Source organism: Podarcis filfolensis (assembly GCF_964270895.1).
Source record: "Podarcis filfolensis genome assembly, chromosome: 8".
Classification (NCBI taxonomy): Eukaryota; Metazoa; Chordata; class Lepidosauria; order Squamata; family Lacertidae; genus Podarcis; species Podarcis filfolensis.
This window is the reverse complement of record NC_139611.1, coordinates 81,305,702-81,328,164: the sequence shown is the minus strand read 5'-3', so window position 1 is coordinate 81,328,164 and position 22,463 is coordinate 81,305,702. Positions and strand designations below refer to the sequence as shown.

Sequence of the window (22,463 nt, the reverse complement as noted above, 5' to 3'; positions counted from 1 at the left end):
GAATTATTGTATTTTAATATTTTGCTGGAACATAGCTGTCAACCTTCCCTTTTTTGGGAGGGAAATTCCCTTATTCCAGCGCCGTTTCCCGCTGCTATCCCGGATTGTTAGATATCCCGTAGACTGTCCCTGGGACAGGTGAGGCTGCTGATCCCTTATTTTCGAGGCTGCTGATCCCTCGTTTTCAAATCTGAAAGTTGACAGCTATGTGCTGGAAGCCACCCAGAGTGGCTGGGGAAACCCAGCCAGATAGGCGGCGTATAAATAATATATTATTATTATTATTATTATTATTATTATTATTATTATTATTATTATAGCATCTGCTTTTCAAGCAGAAGGTCCCAGGTTAAATCCCGCTTGAAATGCCGATGAGCTGCTGCCGGTCTGTGCAGACAATGCTAAGTGAGATGGACCAGCGGCCTGGCTCTGTGTTAAGCCTGCTTCCTCTGAAGCTGTGCAAGTCAAGTTCCCGCCCTCCCCGTTTCCAGAAAAAGGGCAGCCACAAAAAAGAGAGAGGCACAGGGTGGAAATGTTCAAGGGGGAACATATGTGCCATAGCCAGGGACCTTTCCATCTCTGCTTTCCATATGCTTCCAAACTAATCCCAGCTGCGCTTAGAGGAAACTTTTTTGCGGAGCTGAGGCAGAAACTTTGCCAGTACTCCGACCCAAATGAGCAAAACAGCCCTCCGTCCTTCGGCGTTTCTGCAGCAAGAAAACTAGGCCGAAGCGCTTCTGGGCTGTTCGTCCTGCACTTGATGTTATATGTTAATGATTATCCTGGCTACGTTAGAAACAAGGCCTTGACGTTTAATCAGGAAAGGAAACAAGGGAGTTTGTCCTTGTCCCTCATGCAGCAGTTGATTTCCTTTGTCCTTCGACCAAGAAGAATCCCCGCATTGTCCTAGATGAATGAGAATCTTCCAGGGTTATCCAGTGATAAAAAACAACAACTCCTAACGATAGTCCTGGTAATTGTTTTCATATCATATGATTTGGAATTGGGAAACAGGTTCTGGAGCTCAGATGAATTTCTGCTTCGCTTCCCCTACATCGCCCTGCCTTCCAATTCCTGTTTGTGACCCAGAGCTTTTATTTCCTGCTCTAAAGAAACGAGTTTAGGAATTAACGAATTCAAAGCGTCCTTGTATTCTGTGAGAAATTCCAGTGGTTGGCATAGAATCATTGAACATTCCCAGTAAACGCATAGAATTTCAAATTATTACTAGATAAGTCACTGGGATGTGGGCTTTTCTTTGGCCTGGTAATGGCTTTTCAAAATTTGTGTTATTTTAAAAAATTTTTAAAGGTTGTGCCTTATGGGTTAACATATTCTTATATATACAGAACACGTCTCCTGAGCTGGGTTCTCAGACTTCTGAAGGAAGAGACATCCGAAACAGGGAAGTCCATTTCTGAGGCGGTTCCACTTTTTTGCCTCTCTTAGGTTTGTGGGATGTGTCATCTCTCAATTCTTATTTTGTTCAGGCCTTACCTTTTCCATGAAATCTTGGGCCTTTCTCAGCTTTTCTCAAACTTTCCCAACTTTCCCCTCCTCGTCTGAAGTTCCACCTCCCAGCCCACACACCAGTGATTTGTTCCTCACGTGAACATGTGTGCAATTGCGCATAGTGTCATGATCTGTGGAGATGCACCCCCCAAAAAAGAGCTGGTGGTTCAAGCAAGGACATCTAAGTACTTCCTGGTTCCCCAGGCAGGCAGACAAGACAGCATGACAGGGGTAAGGCAAGGCAAAAGCCAGCACTTCAAAAGGTTTCAGGACCACAGAGAGCACTCTTAAGCCTCAAAGTCCTGGGGCAAATAGCTGGGTTTTGTTACATACCGTATTTTTCGCCCTATAGGGCGCACCTAGTTTTTTTGGGGGGGAAATAAAGAAAAAAAATTATTTTCCCCCCCCCAGGCGTGGGGCTGGGGCGGGGGAAGCCCGAGCTTCCCCCGACCCCAGAACAGGCTGCTATCCGCAAGCCTTGGGAGCCCGGCGGGAACTCCCGCCGGTCTCCCCAGGCTTGCGGATATCTGCCCGAAGCTCGGGGGCGCTGCTCAGCGCGCCCCAGGCTTCGGGATGCAGGCTGCTATCCGCAAGCCTGGGGAGACCGGCGGGAACTCCCACCAGTCTCCCCAGGCTTGCAGATATCTGCCCGAAGCCTGGAGAGCGAGAGGGGTTGGTGCGCACCGACCCCTCTCGCTCTCCAGGCTTCAGCGAAAGCCTGCATTCGCCCCATAGGACGCACACACATTTCCCCTTCATTTTTGGAGGGGAAAAAGTGCGTCCTATAGGGCGAAAAATACGGTAGTTAAGTAGTCCCAGACCCCATGAATGCAGCCACTTGACCAGCTAGCACCTTTGGCTGGCTCCTTCAAGGTAACGGGATTTCCAGTTGAAAGGATCTCCCCTGAAAGCTCTCTTGATCCCCTGAGTGGCCTGTGATTGGCTACCAGAGTCTGGCACAAGGTCTCCCAACTTGGGTCTCTAGCTGTTTTGGGACTACAGTTCCCATCATCACCACTGGCCCTGCTAGCTAGGGGTGATTGGAGTCCCACAACAGCTGGAGACCCAAGTTTCTGAAACCCTAGTAGAGCAGCAGAAGTGTCTCCTTAGGGCTGAAGGGAGAAGAGGCAGGCGCTGGTGTCTGCTGATCCACATGGGACAGACTGGGACATGGATCCATCTCCTCTAAGCTCCAGTTGCCAGAGCCCTGTGCCACCAATAAGGACTTATCCACATTTACTTTATGCCCCACTCTTTCCAGGCAAAGGTCCGTGCTTTAACACTCTGCGTCTGAGTGTTGTTTATTTTTTTGGCCCGGAGATTTCCCTGCGAAAACCTGCTCCATAAAGCTCAATTGGAGCAAATGTCAATTTGGGTTTTCTGCAGACCGACGTTTGCTCCAACTGAGCTTTAAAGAGCGGGTTTTTGCAGGGAAGTATCTGGAGCAAAAAGGAAGGTGCTTGAAAACGAGGTTTTAAAGCACGGACCATACTTGAAAAGAGCAGAGGAAAGTTAAGTGTAAAGGTAAAGTACCCTTGAACAGTTAAGTCCAGTCAAAGGCGACTATGGGGTGTGGTGTTCATCTCGCTTTCAGGCCGAGGTAGCCGGCATTTGTCCACAGACAGCTTTCCGGGTCATGTGGCCAGCATGACTAAACTGCTTCTGGCGCAATAGGACACTGTGATGAGTGCCAGAGCACATGGAAGTGCTGTTTACCTTCCCGCCTCAGTGGTATCTATTTATCTACTTGCACTGGTGTGTTTTCGAACTGCTAAGTTGGCAGAAACTGGGAGAAAGCAATGGGAGCTAACCCGTTGCATGGATTTGAACCACCGATCTTCCAATCAGCAAGTCCAAGAAGCTCAGTGGTTTATAAGCCCCTAAGTCCTAGTCTAGGGCCATGACACACATCCTTTTCCTCGAAACTGGAGTGCTAACACCAACAGGATGGGAACAGGACACTTTTGACCCTCTCCTCCCCTGAAAGCGTCCTGCTATTTTGTATTCAGCTGGTTGATATAAAATTGTTTTTCGTTTTAGAAGCTCTCTTGCACAGAATAGTGAAATGTTTGAGGGTCAAAAGTACAAGGCAATGTTTTGCACAGAAGGGTCAAAAGTTCAGCCTAGGCATCTGGAACTCAAAGGGAAATAGAAAATTAATTTTAATTCTCTTTTCCTTCAGATTGGCTTAAAGGTTGGAAAGGGAAATGAAAATACTGTACACAAGCTAGAAAACAGCATAGTTTATTGGAGAAGTAGAAGAGTTAGTTGTGGAGTTTGGAGCTTGAGCACGGAAAGAAAGAAAAAGAGATGAAACGCTTTAGGAATGCAGAAAATGTTAGGAGAGCACAGTGGGCATTGCAGCTGAAAGGAAAAGACTCCAAAAGGACCTAGAAGCTGAAGTGAAGGGTGCAAATGGATAATTATTGGCCCGGCTAGGGAGACAGATTAGAATAAGCATAGCTGTTTGCATTTATCTCTGTTTTCTATTTGCTTTTATTGGTAACTACACAAACTGTAAAATTTAGCTTGTTTTCTAAAATTAATTTCTCAATAATTATTTAATGTGCTGCCTTACTAAAACTTGTAAGTGAAAGCATACTTCGTTTTGGAAGGCCCCTGAACTGAGCCACCCGCTTGGTGAGTCCTTGCGCGCTATGCTGAACCGGCTCAGCGCGGAGTGGAGACTCGCTTCCGCGGCATTTGCAATCACGTCTGCGCATGTGCAAACACTGGAAATCACATCTGCACAGACGCCAGAAATCACAACTGCTCAGACGCGATCCAGCCCACAGAGCGATCTCCATGGGAGTGAACTGGCTCAGGCAAGGTAAACCTTGCCAACCCCTGGCCTAAGGGCAAGTAGTGTTCAAAATGGTGGCCCACATAGTCATCACTCAGATGATTGTTGACTCTGGTTGGCTGCCTATGGCCCTTGGCTTGTTGTTGACCATTCCAATAGGATCCCACTTGGCCTGAGGTCTCTCCCCACCCACGCCTCACTCAGGAGAAGCCTCCATCTTAGAAAAAGTGCCAGTGTGATGGCCTGGGATTCGGACTCAGAGGCTGAACCTGAGGAAACCCAGCCTGCACAGGAGTCCTCACCTCCAGAACCCGCTGGGCCAGGGCTGGGGCATGAGCCTGAAGGGTCCTCACCTGTGCTGGATCCTCAGGTGCAGGCACCAGCTGAGTCTGCTCTGGCTCCTGAGCTGATGGAGGACCCATTGCCTGCAGGTGCTCCACTCTCAGCCCCGTCAGAGGAAGCTGAGGTTGCCTCTGGGTCTGGTAACCCTACAGCCTCTCCTGAGCTGCAGAGGCTCAGGACAGAGAGGCGGAGGGAACTAAGTTCCCGCAGGAGGAGTGCTCGCCTCCAGGCCAGGAGAGGCGAGTCACCTGTGGACCGGGGTTGCCCCATGCCTCAGGGCAGATAAAAGCCAGCCAGCCCCAGTCCCAGGTTGCGGAAGCAACATTGTTGGTAGCCAGTTCCTGCCTGAACACTGTCCTGCCGGAGCTCCTGACCTCACCCGACTCCCTGCCTTGGACCCAGCTTCAGCTTTGATGGACTGCCTCCATACTGCACCCTCGACCTCGGACTGGACTCAAACCTCGCCTCACGGTTAACCCACGGGACCAGCACAGCCACCCACTTAGTGAGTCCCCACGCACTGTGCTGAACCGGCACAGCGCGGAGCGGGGATTCGCTTCCGCGGCACCAGAAATCGCGTCCGCGCATGTGCAAACACTGGAAATCACATCTGCGCAGACGCCAGAAATCACGTCTGCGCAGACACGATCTGGCCCACAGAGCGATCTCCACGGGAGTGAACTGGCTCAGGCAAGGTAAACCTTGCCGACCTCTGGCCTAAGTAGTGTTCAAAATGGCGGCCCACATAGTCATCACTCAGATGATTGTTGGCTCTGGTTGGCTGCCTATGGCCCTTGGCTTGTTATTAACCATTCCGATAGGATCCCACTTGGCCTGATGTCTGTCCCCACCTACGCCTCACTCTGGAGAAGCCTCCATCTTGGGAAAAGTGCCAGTTGACCAGGTTAATGTACCTTCACCGAGGGTTTTCCCCAGGGCCACCTTGTGGCGATCTATCATGACGTCTCGCAGCTTCTCCTTCAGCTCCTCGCTAATGCCCAGGCTGTTCACTGTCACAAGAAAAGGAAAAAAGAGAGAGAGGGTCACAGCACATTATGCACACGGCCATCATGGGGCCCACACCTCCAGGTCTCTGTCACAGACCGAGATGCAGGGTTTAAACAGGGGAGGATAGGGAAGGCGGCCTGATTTCTAAATGTAGTTGGAGAAGGGCTGGGGTGGTTAGTTGTTTGGCCCTTCGAAAAACAAGAGCCAGGGTCCTTCAAGCCTTCAAAGAAACCTCAACCAATAGGCCAGCCAAGATGCACCAGCCATTTTCATCCGCTGTTGCTGAGAGCATTTCACAGGTCCTTTGTGGCTTCCAGCCTAATTTTCTGATTGTCTGGGAGCCCTATTTAAGCTCTTTCAGCTCAGGTCATTCCTCTCACTTCTGAGCCAGCAAAACAAGAGTTTTCCAAACCAGAAAGGCCATCCCTTCTTGCTCTCACCTCCCCTTGCCAGGTGTCTAAGTTTTCTTTTCCAGTGGAGATGTTCCATTCTGTGGTTACTGAACACACAAAAAATCTTCATAGGGCTGTTTTGGGCCTGTTAAATCTTTCGTATTTTGTAAACCTTGGCATTCTCCCGAGTATGCAGATACAGTGGACGCTCGGGTTGCAAACGTGATCCGTGCAGGATGCACGTTCGCAACCCACGTCTGCGCACGTGCGGGTTGCGATTCAGCGCTTCTATGCATGCGCAAAGTGCAATTTAGCGCTTCTACGCATGCAGACCCCTGAAACCCAGAAGTAACCTGTTCCGGTACTTCTGGGTTTCGACGGTCCGCAATCCGAAAAGACGCAACCTGAAGCGGCTGTAACCCAAGGCATGACTGTACCTTCCTCTTCTTTCACAGCGGCCCTGATTTTCATTCAAATCCATCGGCACTCTCTACCTGAGCTCGCTTTTAGAGCGGCCCTTCAGTGAGGCGAGGTGAAGCCATTTGCCTCAGGCAGCAGATCTGGCCGCCTCATCGTCCTCTCCATCGCCAGCCCTGCTGGACTTTCGCCCATGATGCTGTGGCAGCGCAGGGGTGACGGTAGGGGCAGGAGGGGGCGGGATTTGTAGCGGTCACAGCAGTGGCATGGGTGTCATCAGGATGCAGCAAAACGACTTGGGCTCAACCCAGAATATTGGGCTCAACCCAGAAATAATAATGGGCAGTAATGCCTCTGTCCTGCTTCTCCAAATGTTGTCGAAAGCAGGTTTTAATATCAAACCGTTGCAGAGCCAAAGCGCCCTGCGTTAAGGAGCCTTCAAGGAGCAGCGGCCATGACTGAGGCAAAAGACGGGAAGAAGGCAGGCAGAACCACCAAATTAAGGAGACAATGGCTGACGTCTGTCGAAAAAAGAGCATCAGATGGTGTCTGTATATTGGGAATAACCTACAACTGTGGTGGAGGTGGGAGCATTCCTTGTTGGATCCTGGACCACAAGGTTTGGGCGCAATGCATGCTGGGTAGTTGGGAAAGGCGGACTCACTCCTTCCATGACACTCACAAGTGGCTTCGGTGGTCCGGCGGCTGTAGGATTTGCGGACTCGGTAGTGGACCACCAGCTCTCCCTGCTCCATGCTGGGTTCAAACGCCTCCCTGCAGAACGGGCAGGAGGAGAGAAACAGACAGTGAAAGAGGAGAAGCTACCGGAACCGGTGTCACAGAATGGTGAGATGGGGCCCTCAGTGGTCATCTAGTCCAACCCACTGCAATGCAGAAATCTCAACGAAAGCATCCATGGCAGGTATCCGTTCTCCACTTACCCATAGCGGGTTTCCTTCCTCCTCATCCGTGCCAGGAAGATGATTATGAAGGCGGCGGCAGCGGCGGCCGTGGCTATGGCAATTACCACGTACCACCAGTGCCAGGAGAAGGCAGGGGCGGTGGTTTCTACTACAGAGAAGGAAAGAGGAATAGGGGTCAATGGGAGGAGCCATTCCGGTTGGCCATCCAGCGCATCGCCTTGCGGGATGTGATACATAAGTAGAAGTCAAGTGCAACATTCCTTGTTTTCCTAGAGTGGACATGCGGGGGAATGTTTGGTCCAGCCAGTCGAAAACTTCCTGTTTCCTCCTGGGCTGGGACATACTTCCTTTGAATGTGACTAGAGGTGGGTGTGACCTTACCTGTCCAGGTAACAAAAGGACAAGGCACACAGCACTCTCTCTTTGCCTTCTTCCATTGTTGGAGCAGTTTTTAGCTAGAGATGCTCTGGTGGTTTCCAGCCAACAGAGGACACTGGGATTATCCCCATATGGGACAGCTCCACATACTTTGTAACTAAGTCTGCCTTCAGGGATCCAACTGTGAACTGATGGTGCTGTGAGTAAACTTCTTTTATCGACTCTCAATAAGATTGTTGTGTGTTTATTCTTTTAAGAGGGATAAAAAGGGAACTTACCAGGAACACACAATTCAATACTGAATTGTATGGTATTGAGAGGCTTACACAAGCCTGCAACCAGCTACCTGCTGTGCATTAAAAGGGGAATGTAAAACTCTGCTAAGTAAAGGAACTTGCTAGCGCAAGTTAGGAAGGATATTAATAAACAATATATCCTCTCCTGCCTCCCTGAACATTCCCACATACCTTTCCCTGCCTCAGCTGTGCACACGACATACATTTAAAGCACCTAAGTTTTCCCCAGAGAATCCTGGGAATTGTAGTTTACTGCAAGCACCCTAAACAAACTACATTTCCCAGGATTCTTTGGAGTGGAGGGCAATGTGCTTTAAGTGTACGGTCAGTAGGCAGCCCCTGTTACTGTTTAAACTGGAAGAACAGAGGAGAGAATCCATTGACCGAATCTGGGACCAAGTACGATGCTGAGGGGAAGATGAGGGGATCTCCTAGTTTTTTGGCAGCCGGACGAGTTCTCCTTAGAAACCAGGATGGATAAAAATCAATGATTTTTTTTTTTTAAATCAGATTTTTTAAAATTAAAATTGGATTTTTAAAATAAAATGCTTTTGGAGGAAAAATCTTTCTAAAGATAGTTTTCTATTTAAGTTGCATTGTAGTCCAAAGGCTATTCATCAGGAAATAAGGATTTAAGTTTTTCATGTGTGCTAAAACTCAGTCTAAGGTTTTTTTGTTTTGTGTTTTTAAATCGTCAGTTAACAAACATCAGTTAACAAACATGGATACATGTGCTATAATGTTATTGTTTTAGTTAAGAAAATTGTTTAAATTGTTATTAAGGAAATGATTTTTCTCTTTCCAATTAAGTACAGCAGAAAAGTTGTCCAAATATAAACAGTTAACTTATTAAACCTCACAATAATTTCATAATTATCTGTCAATGTATTATTAGTAGTATAACCAAATCAGTAATTTTTGATATAACTATAAAAACTACTCTGAAAATTTATTATTCCAAAACCGAAACCTTCATCTGGTTGTAAATATTAAGATTATACCAGCAAGAATGAGTCTTTCTGTAAAAAATAATAATGATTTAAATGAAGTCTTACTGACTAGTGATTTAAATAAAATTCACCCTGTTAGAAACCAACACTTCTGTGATGGGATGGTGAGCTGCTTGTGCGTAAAATCCTGATCCCTCAGAGTTTGGCTAAGTTCCCAAACCTCTGTCTGTGATGGAGCTCCTTAAGCATGGCTCCATCAATCGCTCGTTGAATCGGACAGTGGGCGTTTACGGAACTTCTTCCAGCATAAAAGCTCCTTAACGGAAACGCGTCTTCTGGACTCTCGGCGTGACAGTTTCCGCCGAGGAGTGGGTGTCCCTACGGGAGGTCCTGAAACCTCTCCACTGTTCTCGCTTGAAGTATCTCCGAGCCCTCCCTCCGACTCACTTTCCCTTGTAACTCCACTTCTCCCCCTGCTGGTCCCCTCCTCCGCTGAGTGGTCTCTCTCACCCTCCATGAGCCCTTTCACCTCCTTCGCCTCAGATGACAGTTCCCTGACATCCACCTCCCCTCTAGGGCCCCCTTCACCCCCTTCCCTCCCCTCCTCTGCGGGAGGCGAGGGAGCAAAACCCCTGAAGGAACCTCCCTCATCTTCCGAAGTTTCGAACACTTCCCTCCACCTTTTGCTGTTCCCGGTTTCCAAGTACCCCTCCTCCTCGGAGTCTGTACCCCCTTCCAACTCCGATTCCCTGAATCCCTCCAGTTCCTCCTCATCGTCGGTGGTGCCAAAGTACTCCCTCCGGAACCTCGCTACTGTCTGAGGTTTCCTGGGGAACCTTTGGTGGAACGTTTCGATCAAGACCTCGTCATGGACCTCCTCTGCCTTCACCCAGGTGTTTTCCGACTCCGGTTCCCCTTCCCACGCGACCAAATACTCCACCTGATTACCCTTCCACCTGGAGTCGATGATTTCCGCCACATAGTTGCGGCTTTCCCTTTCTTCTATGGCTGGCCCCCGTGTGGACACCCCTTCACCTTCCCCCCTGTATGGTGACAGTAATGACCTGTGGAATACTGGGTGCAGTTTCATGTGGTTCGGTAACCGGAGTCTGAAAGCCACTGGGTTGACCTGTTGGATGACCTCAAATGGTCCCAATCTTTTGGGTCTCAATTTCTTGCAACTCCCCTTGAACGGCAACCCTTGGGTTGATAGCCAGACCCGACTCCCCACCCTAATTGTTTCACCTTCCCTTCTGCTCTTGTCTGCCTGCCTCTTATATTCTTCTTTGGCCCTTTCTAAGTTGTGTTGGAGTTGACGATGGATCGCTTCCATTTCTTCTACAAAAAGTTCAGCGGCCGGAACACTCCATCTCTCTCCTCCTTCCCCTGGAAACGCCCTGGGGTGGCACCCATAATTAGCCAAAAAGGGGCTCATCCCTGTGGACACATTCTCTGCATTATTGTAAGCAAATTCCGCTAGTGCCAACTTTTCGACCCAATCGTTTTCTCTGTCATTGACATAACACCTCAGGTATTGTTGAAGGATACCGTTTGCCCTCTCCGCCTGCCCATTGGTCTCAGGGTGCCTGGCAGTCGAAAAGTTGACCTCTACGTGCAACAAGCTCATAAGCTTCCTCCAGAATCTGGACGTGAACTGTTTCCCTCTGTCGGAAACCAGCCTCAAGGGGGCGCCATGCAGCCTAAAAATATGTTCTACAAACAATTTTGCTGTCTCTTCCGCCGTGACTGCATGTGAGCAAGCTACAAAGTGACCCATCTTAGTTAACTGGTCTACTACGACTAGTATGGCGGTTTTCCCCTGGGATTTGGGCAGATCAGTCATAAAATCTATCGACACCGCCTCCCACGATCGTTCTGGTGTGGGTAACGGTTCTAATAACCCCGCTGGTGCCCGCCTTTCTCCTTTGGCTCTCTGGCATTGGTCACACCTTCTCACATCCTCCCGTACATCCTCCCTCACCTTGGGCCACCAAAACTCCCTGGTCACCAACCACATGGTCTTGTGTTGCCCAAAATGCCCCGCTGTGGGATTGTCGTGCAGCTGTTTGAGTACTCTCCCCCTCAATTCCCCTTCGGGTATATATAGCGCCCCTTTGTAATACAATGCCCCGTTTCTTTCTTCAAAACCTCCGGGGTCTTCTCCCTCTCTCCTTAAACCTCTGAGCTTCTCCTGGGCGTACTCATCATTTACCGTTCCCTCTACCAGTTCTCTTTGCCCCACCCAGGCCGCACCACACACCCAGTGGTCCTCTGGGATAATATGTCTCTCTTCTGGCGCTCCCTCCCCCTCCAAATATTCAGGTTTGCGAGAGAGAGCGTCCGCTCTGATGTTTTCTGGACCTGGCACATAGCAGATTTCAAAATGGAATTTGGAGAACTCCTGGGCCCATCTCACTTGTCGTTGGTTGAGCACTCGTGCCGTTCTCCAATACTCCAAATTCTTGTGGTCCGTACACACTTGCACCTTATGCTGTGCGCCAATTAGTAAGTGTCTCCATCTCCGGAACGCTTCGTGAATGGCGAGTAGTTCTCGGTCATATACCGTGTAATTCCTCTCGGATTTGTTCAGCTTACGCGAAAAGAAGGCACACGGTCTCCATTCCGACTTATTGCTCCCTGGCTGAAGCAGCACCGCCCCCACCGCCCGGTCTGAGGCATCAGTTTCCACTCTCATGGGTTTTTGTAAATCCACATGCAGGAGCTGTTCTTCCGAAGCGAATGCCTTTTTCAATTCCTCAAAAGCGTGCTCCGCCTCCGCCATCCAAACGAATTTCTTCTTGCTGCTTAGACAGTCCGTGATGGGAGCCGTTAAGTGGGCAAAGTTCTTGATGAATTTACGGTAAAAGTTCCCAAACCCTAAGAACCTTTGCACATCTTTTTTCGTTTTCGGTGTCTTCCATTCCAGCACCGCCTGTACCTTGCCTGGATCCATGGCTAATCCCTTGTCTGATAAGCGGTACCCCAGGAATTCCACCTCCTTGGCGTGGAACTGACACTTCTCCAATTTCACCCACAACTGGTTTGCTTGCAGCTGGCTCAGCACTTCCCTGACATCCTTTACATGCTGCTCCTCATTCTCTGAATATATCAGCACGTCATCGAGGAAGGCCACGCAATTCTTGTAGAGCAAAGGTCCCAGTACATGGTTCATGAGCGATTGAAAACAGGCGGAGCCTGCTTGTAATCCAAAGGGCATAACGAGATATTCGAAAGCCCCTAGGGGGGTGAACATCGTTGTCTTCCATTCATCCCCCTTCTTTATTCGTATCAGGTTGTACGCTCCTCTCAGGTCCAGTTTCGTGAATATCTTTCCCTTCCTCACCCTGGTCAAAATGTCATCAATCCTGGGCATGGGGAAAGTCACTGGTTCTGACACGGCATTTAGCCGCCGGTAGTCCACGATCAATCTCGGTTTATCCGTGTTTTTTTTGTCCACAAAAAACACTGGGCTGCCCCCCACCGCTCTGGACTCTCTGATGAAACCTCTCTTCAGGTTTTTGTCAATAAACTCCCTCAACTCCTGCATTTCCCTGTCTGACATGGCGTACAGCTTGCCCACGGGGAGCTGGGCCCCAGGGACCAGGTTAATTTGGCAGTCAAAGTCTCTATGCGGTGGTAGTTTATCTGCTTCCCTTTCGCTGAAGACCTTGCTCAGGTCAGCGTATTGTTTGGGCACCTTCCCTTTGTCCGCTACTTCCATCCCTGCTAGGGAGGCTTTTGCCCCTTCTGGCACCTTTCCCTCTTTGCAGTGTTCCAGGCAATGTGCTGACCCAAAGGAGACCACTCTCTGATGCCAGCCCACTAGCGGGTCATGCAACGCTAGCCAGCTCATTCCCAAAATGACTGGCGCCCCTCCCAGGGTGGCTACATTGAACGCTATCCTTTCAGTGTGCCTTGCCACCCTCATAACCATTGGGACGGTCTGTAGGCTAACTTCTCCCCCCAACAGCTCCCTCCCATCGATCGTGGTGACCTGCAGGGGGTTGCTTAAAGGGAGTGTCTGTATCTGGTGTTCAGCTGCAAACTCCTTGCTCATAAAATTACAGGAGCTGCCTGAGTCCAACAGCGCCTTGGTCTTTAGTGGGTATCCGTTTGCCAGATCTAGCAGCACCTCTATTACTAGAGCTGGTCTTGGAGGTTCCGGAGTGGGCACTTTTACTGCTCCTTGGCCTGTCTGCAGTGCCCTGACAGTGGCAGACAGGCGTTGGCTTTTACTGGCTCCTGGACTTCCTCCTCCTTCCCCCCAACAGCTCCCGCCATCCCTTGCCATTCCTTTCTTTGTGGGCAGACTCTGGCAAAGTGACCTGGCTGCTGGCAGAGGTAACATTTCTTGGCGCTCTTTCCCTCCTTCTTCCTCCCTTCACTGGGATTTGAAACTGCGCGCGCGCGCACTGTTCCAACTTCCATCGGCTCTCCGGGCGGGAAACTGGGTTCTGGAATCTCTGGAATGCGGAAATCCCTCCAACGCTCTCCTTTCCCCTCCCGCTTCTCCAAGGCTCTTGCCTCCTGGCGTGCTCCAATGGTCAGCGCTGATTTGGTCAGCTGGTCCATAGACTCCGCCCTGGGCGCCCGGGAAAGTTCGTCTTTCACCGCCGAAGAAAGCCCCTCTTCAAAGAGCATTTGAATGGGTTCCGCCGATAGGTCCCACCCCAATTTATGTATCAACATTGTAAACTCAGTCCAGTACTCACGAACCGATCGGCCCCCCTGTTTGCAAGCCATCAATTGTCTGCGCACCAGTCCCTGTTCAATCTCGCTGGAAAACATCAAATCCATGGCGCGAAAAAACTTCCTCGCGTCCTTCAGCATGTCACTATTCCCTGCCATCAGGGGCCGGACCCAGTCTCTCGCCCCCCCTTCGAGATGGCCAATCACAAACGCCACTTGCGATGCCTCATCGGGAAAGTCGTTAAACTGCAGTTCGAGAGCATACTGCATCTCTGTCCTAAAGGCTTGGTAGTTCCTGGGGTCCCCCCCAAACTTCTGCACCATTCCTGGCATCTTTCTTGCTAGTGTAGCGCCTTTTGCCTTTTCTGCATCCTGCGCCCTCCTTTCTTCTAGCCTCGCCGTTTGCATTGCTAGCTGGAGTTCCAAAACTCTGTACCTTTCTTCCAGAGTCGGACCTTCTCCAGCTCCTGCTGCTCCTCCGGCTCCGGCTGGGTTGCTCATGATGCCTCTCTGCACAAGCTGCTTTCAGGGACTGTCCGATTGCTTTGATGGGATGGTGAGCTGCTTGTGCGTAAAATCCTGATCCCTCAGAGTTTGGCTAAGTTCCCAAACCTCTGTCTGTGATGGAGCTCCTTAAGCATGGCTCCATCAATCGCTCGTTGAATCGGACAGTGGGCGTTTACGGAACTTCTTCCAGCATAAAAGCTCCTTAACGGAAACGCGTCTTCTGAACTCTCGGCATGACAGTTTCCGCCGAGGAGTGGGTGTCCCTACGGGAGGTCCTGAAACCTCTCCACTGTTCTCGCTTGAAGTATCTCCGAGCCCTCCCTCCGACTCACTTTCCCTTGTAACTCCACTTCTCCCCCTGCTGGTCCCCTCCTCCGCTGAGTGGTCTCTCTCACCCTCCATGAGCCCTTTCACCTCCTTCGCCTCAGATGACAGTTCCCTGACAACTTCCTACACCACTTCAGGCTGTGACATTTGAAAACAACTGCCCCACATCCCAAAATCTTAATCCAGTTCACAGTCTTGGACTGGAAAGAAGTGTGTGATTCTGTCAGTCAAACTTGGCCTTGAGAATCTTCCGGCGAAAGTTCAATATAAAATTTCCATGAAAACAAATTGTAACCAAATTCAATAAAAATCCCAGTTGGAACTGAACTTTTAGGAAAGTTTAGGAATCCCCTGCACTATCTGCTTGGTCCTTTCCAATCCTTTTGTTCAGATGTTTCCTGCAGCCAAAGCAGGTGTGTCTGTGTCACAAAAATTGAAAATATCCTAATCAAAATGGGAATGCAGGTGGAAAGCAAATATGCAGTCTTCCCCACGTCCCCATCTTCCTCCCTGCCAATAGTCACAAAACACACAAACCCTTGCAGCTCCTTCTCCTCCTAGAGGAGCCATTTTGAAAAAGGAGAGCAATGTCGCCCTCAAGCCTGGTCACGAGGTATTGCCTACACTGGGGAACTTTTAGAAAACAAAGTTTTAATTTATTCTTAATATCACAAGAGAGAAGCCAAAACAAAACAAAACAAAACAAAACAAAACAAAACAAAACAAAACAAAACAAAACAAAACAAGATATAATCAAATTAGAGACGAGCCTTTAATATGTTACTATATTTGCATTCCAAGTCTGATTTGGTAAATCTCCCCTGGAAAGACTAATGTTTGATGCAACCGGCCTGGGAAAATTAATGAGCAGACGCCTAGAACTGATTTCATCGGAACTGAGAGAAGATGGCGGCTGCCAGCAGGGAAAATATTTTTGGATTGATTCAGCAGAAATACCAGCATGTGAGGGGATGCTGCATGGACAGGGGGGTATCATACACATAAAATCCACACAGAAACACATCATTTTACTTCAACTCGCTTGTGGAAACAACTCAAAGACCGTGAAAGAAGGAAAACAACAGGAAGTTTTAAAGGAACTATTAGAAATGACTATCAAAAGCAGCAGAGATAAGAGATGATCAAAGCCGCCCCCCCAACTTGACGCATGGGAAGTCCCAGCAAAAAAATTATAATTTGGCAGAATATTTGGATTATTTGATATGTATATGTATAATTTGGAATATTTAATGTGATTTGATTGGATTGTTAAAATGGAAAACTTAATAAAAATGATTTTTTTAAAAAAAATATAATCAAATTAGCCAACACCAAGAGAAAGAAAGAAGGAAAGCAGATTTCCAGAACAAAGTGCTCTCTGGAATGTTCTAGAAGGAAACGGCACCGCCTCTCATTCCCCGATGCTGCCCATCCCAAAATCCCAAATCATTTCTGTAGGTTGCGGGTAGAGTGTTATGCACTGTTCTTACCTGGCTGGGGTTGCGGTAGTTCATCTGTAAAAGAGAAAAAACAATATATAAATTATTTGAATATGGTCTCCCTCCAAACCAAATGTCAGCGTCAAGCTTCCGCCAACAGGGCCTCAGGCCGTTTTTCTGGGGACATCAAAGAGAATCAAAACTCCTAAAGCAGAAAGCACGGGTCCTGTTTTATAACCAGCTTCAGTTTCTGTGACTCCGCCAGGCGCCAGAAGCCATCGTAACAAGAAGTGGGATACAAATTAGAAGCAGGAGATCCTGCTAGATCAGAACCAGGACTGAGATCAGGAATTGCCCAACACAGAACCATTCTTAGAAAGCAGGAAACTGAAGGCTGGGCCAGAAGAATGAAACAAAACAAAAAGAGAGATCAAATGATCGTTTTGGAAGAACCACCAAGGAGTTGGGAAACAGTTGGGAACAGTTAAGGAAAGGACTTTAAAAACAAAACAAAAAAAACTTATTTTTTTGGCAGCCAAATGATTCCCCCATATCTCATATGATACACTTAGAAAGATATGCAGGAATAATTGGCTATGAAAACGGAACTTTATTTATTTCAAGTAGCCCTTAACCGGTTTCATCATTCTGGGTCTGAACTCTTTGGACCGTATCCTACGTTAGTCATAGTCGACCCCTTGGGCAGCATCCAAGGAAACAAATTATGCTGTTATGTAACTTCCCCCACCCTCTCCTTTCCCTGTGCTTCTGTTATTTGCCACAACACTAAAGCTTGTGAGGGAAACCCACCCACCCCCGCCAAAAAAATAAATACACATTATCTCGTATTCCTTACCGACATCCCCAGTTGAAACCATGATGGCTTTGCTCCAGGGACCATCTCCTGCTTGTGTGTAGGCCGCGACACGGACGGTCAGATTGTGTACTGTTTTGTTCAGGTTCAAGACAGTCTCGTTGGTCAGCCCCACGTCCACAACCACCTGGTGGGGGGAGAGGGTGGCGAAAACGCCAGGCGGGGGATTAGGAAGATGGCGGGTGATGGCTCAGGATAATTACAGGGAAGTCAATGGGGAGGGTGCCCTCTCCAGTCCTGAGAAAGGAGGTGCTCACCTCGGGCGAGTCGCCGCTTTGACAGACCAGCTTGTATCCGCGTATGATCCCGTTGATGACGCCACGCGGCTCTCGCCACTGCACGATGGTGCAGGTGCCATTCTGAGTGGCCATGATGTTCTCTGGTGCAGTGGTGGGCACTGCCGCGGAAAAGTGTACGTTACAATGGAAACACTGCGGCCATGACCCTTTCTCATTAGCCACAAAGAGGCGTCAGGCAAGCGGCTATAGCCCAGTCTCAGCCACTTGACTGGTAACAACCATTGTCTAAGCTTCTAAACCACTTATTTTCAAACTTATTTTCCTCTGAGCCACACTTTCAGATAACTGTTTGCTCGAGCCACACCAATTTTTTTCTATTGATAAGAAATGCATTGGAAAACAAAAAAGAAACACTCCTAGCAGAGTTTGATTTATAACATAAAATACAACTATTATATATGATATGATTGTGGGACGTCCGGAAAGTATAAAACAAAGCAGCTACATAAGAACGCGAATCACTCCCAAAATACAATGATAAATGAACCTCTTATGCATGGACTTTAAGTGTGTATAGCAATTCAGTGAGAGAGGTGAGGTTGCTTTTGCCAGGTAATCTCATTTTTATCAGTTCAAATTCGAGAGAAACTCTCATGAACACAAAAAAAGCAGTCCTCTTTTCTGATCTTTCATATTTGTCCGAGTTGAAAATCCCTGTTCAGAACAATAAGTTGTGGAGAAATCATTTTGGTACTATCCTATCCTAATGTTTAAATGTTTCTTTGATTGCCCTTGAATCTTCCAGCTACAACTGCTTTCCTCTCCCACCAAGCCACAGTGGCATGCCACATTCTTTGAGAACCACTGTTACTCTCTAAACCAATGTTTCCCAACCTTGGGTCTCCAGCTGTTTTCGAACTAAAGTCCCCATCATCCCTGACCACTGGCCTTGCTAGCTAGGGGTGATGGGAGTTGTAGTCCAAAAACAGCTGGGAAACTCTGACTCTAAACCAGCCTTTCTCAACCTTGGGTTTTTGGACTACAACAGGGGTAGGCAACCTAAGGCCCAGAGGCCGGATGCGGCCCAATTGCCTTCTCAATCTGGCTCGCAGATGCTCCGGGAATCAGCGTGTTTTCACATGAGTAGAATGTGTCCTTTTATTTAAAATCCACATCTGGGTTATTTGTGGGATCTGCCTGGTGTTTTTACATGAGTAGAATGTGTGCTTTTATTTAAAATGCATCTCTGGGTTATTTGTGGGACATAGGAATTTGTTCATTTCCCCCCAAAAAATATAGTCCAGCCCACCACTTGGTCTGAGGGACAGTGGACCGGCCCACGGCTGAAAAAGGTTGCTGACCCCTGGACTAGAACTCCCATCATCCCTGCCAGCTAGGGATGATGGCAGTTGTAGTCCAAAACATTTGAAGACCCAAGGTTGGGAAAACCCTGCTCTAAACCATGCATTAGGCCCCCTCCATCTTCCTGGCTTCCAAGCTGGCCCCTCTCTAAGTTCAGAGACAACCTGTGGCCTTTCGGATGTTGCTTGGACCCCAACTCCCATAAGGCCCAGTTAGCATGTCCTACAGCCAGGAGGCTGATGGGAGTTGTAGTCTAGCATCATCTGGTTCCTCATTCAAGCAGAACCCCTCTGTGATTTCCCTTCTCCTCCGAGAGATCAAGGCAGAACCCAGAAGGATCGACCACCTACTCTCCCCCCCCCAACTCCCATTTCAAGCTCACCTCCTTCCAGGGTTTCCATAGCAACCCAGTGGGTCCACGGGGAGTTGCCCTCTCGGGAGCGACAGGACACCCGCACGTGGTAGGTGGTGAAGGGGCTCAAGCCATCCAGGGTGTGGCTGAACGGGGGGACGTGGAGGTTCTGGTTATAGAGTTCCCGGTCCGACACGGTGCTGAGGTCCTCGTCCGAGCGCACAGCCTGGGGAAAAGGGGCAGGGGTAAGGATTTGAGGACGGCAAGGCAGCCTGTGCCGGGGATGGGTTGATGGGGCAGGAGTTAGGAACATATTATGCTCTACAATAATCTAGCTGAGATTCCTGTCTTGCATGAGACGCCCCTCTGGGCATAGAAGCCGACTCCTAGGGGACCCCACCTTTTTTTTTAGGGGGCTAAACCCCCCCCCCAAAAAGTTGATGGGCATTGCCATTCAAATATTGTGTGTGCACTGCACAACATGACTGATTTTGTGGGGCGGGGCTTACCTCCCTCCTCCTCAATGTTTTATTCAAGTTGGCACCCCTGCCTCTGGGACACCGTCCAACTATACAATTCTGTGATTCTATATGAAGCCTCCTTGGACCGTGTAACAACATTGAAGAATTAAAAAAAGAAAAGAAAACTCCCCCTCCCCTCTGCAGTGGAACAGTCCAGGATTTTTGCCGACTGCATAATGTGTACATCGGCTCAAAGGCTCGATCTCTGCGGCGGAATTCCAGACTGTACCACTTTGCGGTGCAGGTGGCACGTCACACTTTTTTAAAGCTCCATGTTGAAGCTCTCCTCCATTGGAGAAATTTAAAAGATTTGCCGATTTCCCAAAATTCCCCCCCAGACACTAATTTCGTCATTGGAATCCCAGACATGTCTGGAAAGAGCCGAACATAGGGCAACCCTACATTAGGACATGTGAGAGACCAGGGTTCGAATGCCCACATGGCCATAACGCTCACTGGGTGTCTTTTGGCCAATCACTGCCTCTCAACCTCACCTACCTCACAGGGCTGTTGTGAGGAAGAGGAGCCACCACCTTGAGCAAATTGAATAAAGGTAAAGTAAAGGTAAAGGGACCCCTGACCATTAGGTCCAGTCATGGCCGACTCTGGGGTTGCGGCGCTCATCTCGCTTTATTGGCCAAGGGAGCCGGCGTACAGCTTCCGGGTCATGCGGCCAGCATGACTAAGCCGCTTCTGGCGAACCAGAGCAGCGCACGGAAACGCCATTTACCTTCCCGCCAGAGTGGTACCTATTTATCTACTTGCACTTTGACGTGCTTTCGAACTGCTAGGTTGGCAGGAGCTGGGACCCAGCAACGGGAGCTCACCCTGTCATGGGGATTCGAACCCCCGACCTTCTCATCGGCAAGTCCTAGGCTCTGTGGTTTACCCACCCATGTCCCTACTTGAATAAATACATGCAATTAAATAATAAAAGTTCACTAACACAACGCGGAGGACTTTTGTCTCAGAGGCACCTGCCTTCTGCTCTTGAGCAGTTTGCTTTGTTTTATGTGGAGAAAACATTCAAAACCTGCGCCCACCCGAACCCCAAACTGGTACAGATCACTCTGCCACCTCAGGCCCTAGAAGGGGATGGACGGATGGCCCCATATTTGAACCCCCTGCCCCCTTGCTATCAGTTTTGTTTCCTGGCCTCTGCAATCCCTTTTCGAGGCTCTTTCAGTTCCCTGTTCCTGGGAGCTTGTCACACGTCATGAGGGCATCCGGTTGGACATTTGAGAGAAGCAGAAGCTGGCCAGGAAATGGCTCCTAAAAATAAAAGCATTCCCTCGAAGGGCAGGGGCGAAAGTGGCCGAGTGAGGCATCCTTCCTCAAAATAGTTGGGCGAGGGAACTTGGGCAGGCTTCAAGGCTTCCCTTCTTACCTGGATGGTGCAGAACTCAAGAGCATAGGCCCCGCTCGGTCCTGGTTCCCACGTCACTTCCAGGTGGTGGTCGCTACGATGCAGAAGGGATAAGGCGCTTGGCCGCCCAGGTACCACTAGAGGGAAGATGTAAGAGAGCAGGTGGATGATATACCACAAGAGCTTATGCAGAGGAAAGTCAAAAAGAGGGTTTTTAGAGCGTGGCCCTATGCATGTTTACTCAGACGTAATAATAATAATAATAATAATAATAATAATAATAATAATAATAATAAAAAATTTTATTTATATCCCGCCCTCCCCAGCCGAAGCCGGGCTCAGGGCGGCTAACAACAATCAAATAATCAAACAACCAAATAATCCAACATTCTAAAAACATTTCATTATAAAAATTAATTAAAATCAAATTAATGGCAACCGTTAAGCAAAATTCTGTGCAGGTTGCCAGAGGAGGGAGTCAGACTGGGCCCTGACCAAAGGTCTGACGGAACAACTCTGTCTTGCAGGCCCTGCGGAAAGATGTCAGGTCCCGCAGGGCCCTAGTCTCTTGTGACAGAGCGTTCCACCAGATCGGGGCCACGGCCGAAAAAGCCCTGGCTCTGGTTGAGGCCAGCCTAACCTCTCTGAGGCCTGGGACCTTCAGGATGTTTTTATTTGCAGACCGTAGGTTCCTCTGTGGGGCATACCAGGAGAGGCGGTCCCGTAGGTACGAGGGTCCTAGGCCGTATAGGGCTTTAAAGGTTAAAACCAGCACCTTAAACCTGATCCTGTACTCCAGCGGGGTCAGCGGGGCCTATGTATTTGTGATTAGGATACAGGCTCCTTCTCACGGGCTTGTTCATTGCTGTGATCCAGAAGTTGTCAAGAATACAAGGATTCCGTTTATAAAATACTTTACTGATAACCCTGAACAACAGCAACTACCAAAACCACAGATTGGACTTTGGCAAACTTAACTGAATTTATCTGTTCCTAGAGGGACGAGGGGGACGAGTTGGGGTTTTGTTTTTGCATCTTTTCTCTCTCTCTCTTTTTGGTAATTGTTATATATTGCAGATCAATAAAACTTTATTTAAAAAAGAATACTCGGGCAATTACACGAAGCACATTTATTGCGCCAGCTACCTTTCGAAACGCATGCCAAGGAATCCCTGCCAATGGAAAGCTAGCATTTCTAGGATAAAGGTTTCATCTTAAGCCTTATGCTCAACATGCTAGTTTTCTACTTGCAGGGAATTTTGGTGTGTGTGTGTGTGTGTGTGTGTCAGTAATGATCCAAATCTGCAATCTGAAAGTAGCATGCGCTCCTCCTATAAACTCAGGGCAACTTGCCAAGTTAAAAAAGGATCTTTGTGTTGTATATTTGCATTTGAAGTCCGGGTTTTTAAAAATGTAAATTGCATCAGCTGCGGAAGGGGAATGCTACTTAACAGGATCAGAGAAGGTGTAGGGTGTGTGTGTGTGTGTGTGTGTGTGTGTGTGTGTGTGTGGACACCTTCCCTTTCCTCCTCTCCTATGGTCCTGATGAACATTCCTGCACTGAAGCGAGTATATTCACTGAGAGGAATTCTCCCTAAGCAAAAAAACCTAGCTTCGTAAATGGGGTTTTCCTCCAGAATTGCAGCAGGGGGAGGAACTTCCCCTCTGTGTCTGCACAGATCCCATTAATTATCACACACACCAGCTGACAGTGTTTGCATTGTTCAAAACTTCCATGTTAAATCCAAATATGCATTTAGCTTCAC

General features: G+C 48.7%; 1 protein-coding gene across 2 annotated transcripts in view; it reads right to left on the bottom strand.

Annotated features, from left to right (window-relative positions):
- The window catches only part of AXL (AXL receptor tyrosine kinase), an 81,212-nt gene that overhangs the window by 15,605 nt on the left and 43,144 nt on the right, over positions 1-22,463 (bottom strand). Inside the window, exons 6-13 of one of the 2 annotated variants that reach the window (XM_083626962.1) lie at positions 20,719-20,834; positions 18,841-19,036; positions 17,115-17,254; positions 16,840-16,984; positions 16,035-16,058; positions 7,416-7,545; positions 7,157-7,248; positions 5,572-5,667 (exon numbers count right to left, since the gene is read on the bottom strand). In XM_083626962.1, coding sequence (XP_083483088.1) covers positions 5,572-5,667; positions 7,157-7,248; positions 7,416-7,545; positions 16,035-16,058; positions 16,840-16,984; positions 17,115-17,254; positions 18,841-19,036; positions 20,719-20,834 — 939 coding nt within the window. Of the gene's footprint in view, positions 1-5,571; positions 5,668-7,156; positions 7,249-7,415; positions 7,546-16,034; positions 16,059-16,818; positions 16,985-17,114; positions 17,255-18,840; positions 19,037-20,718; positions 20,835-22,463 lie in introns of both variants that reach the window. The other variant, XM_083626963.1, reaches the window with a different exon arrangement.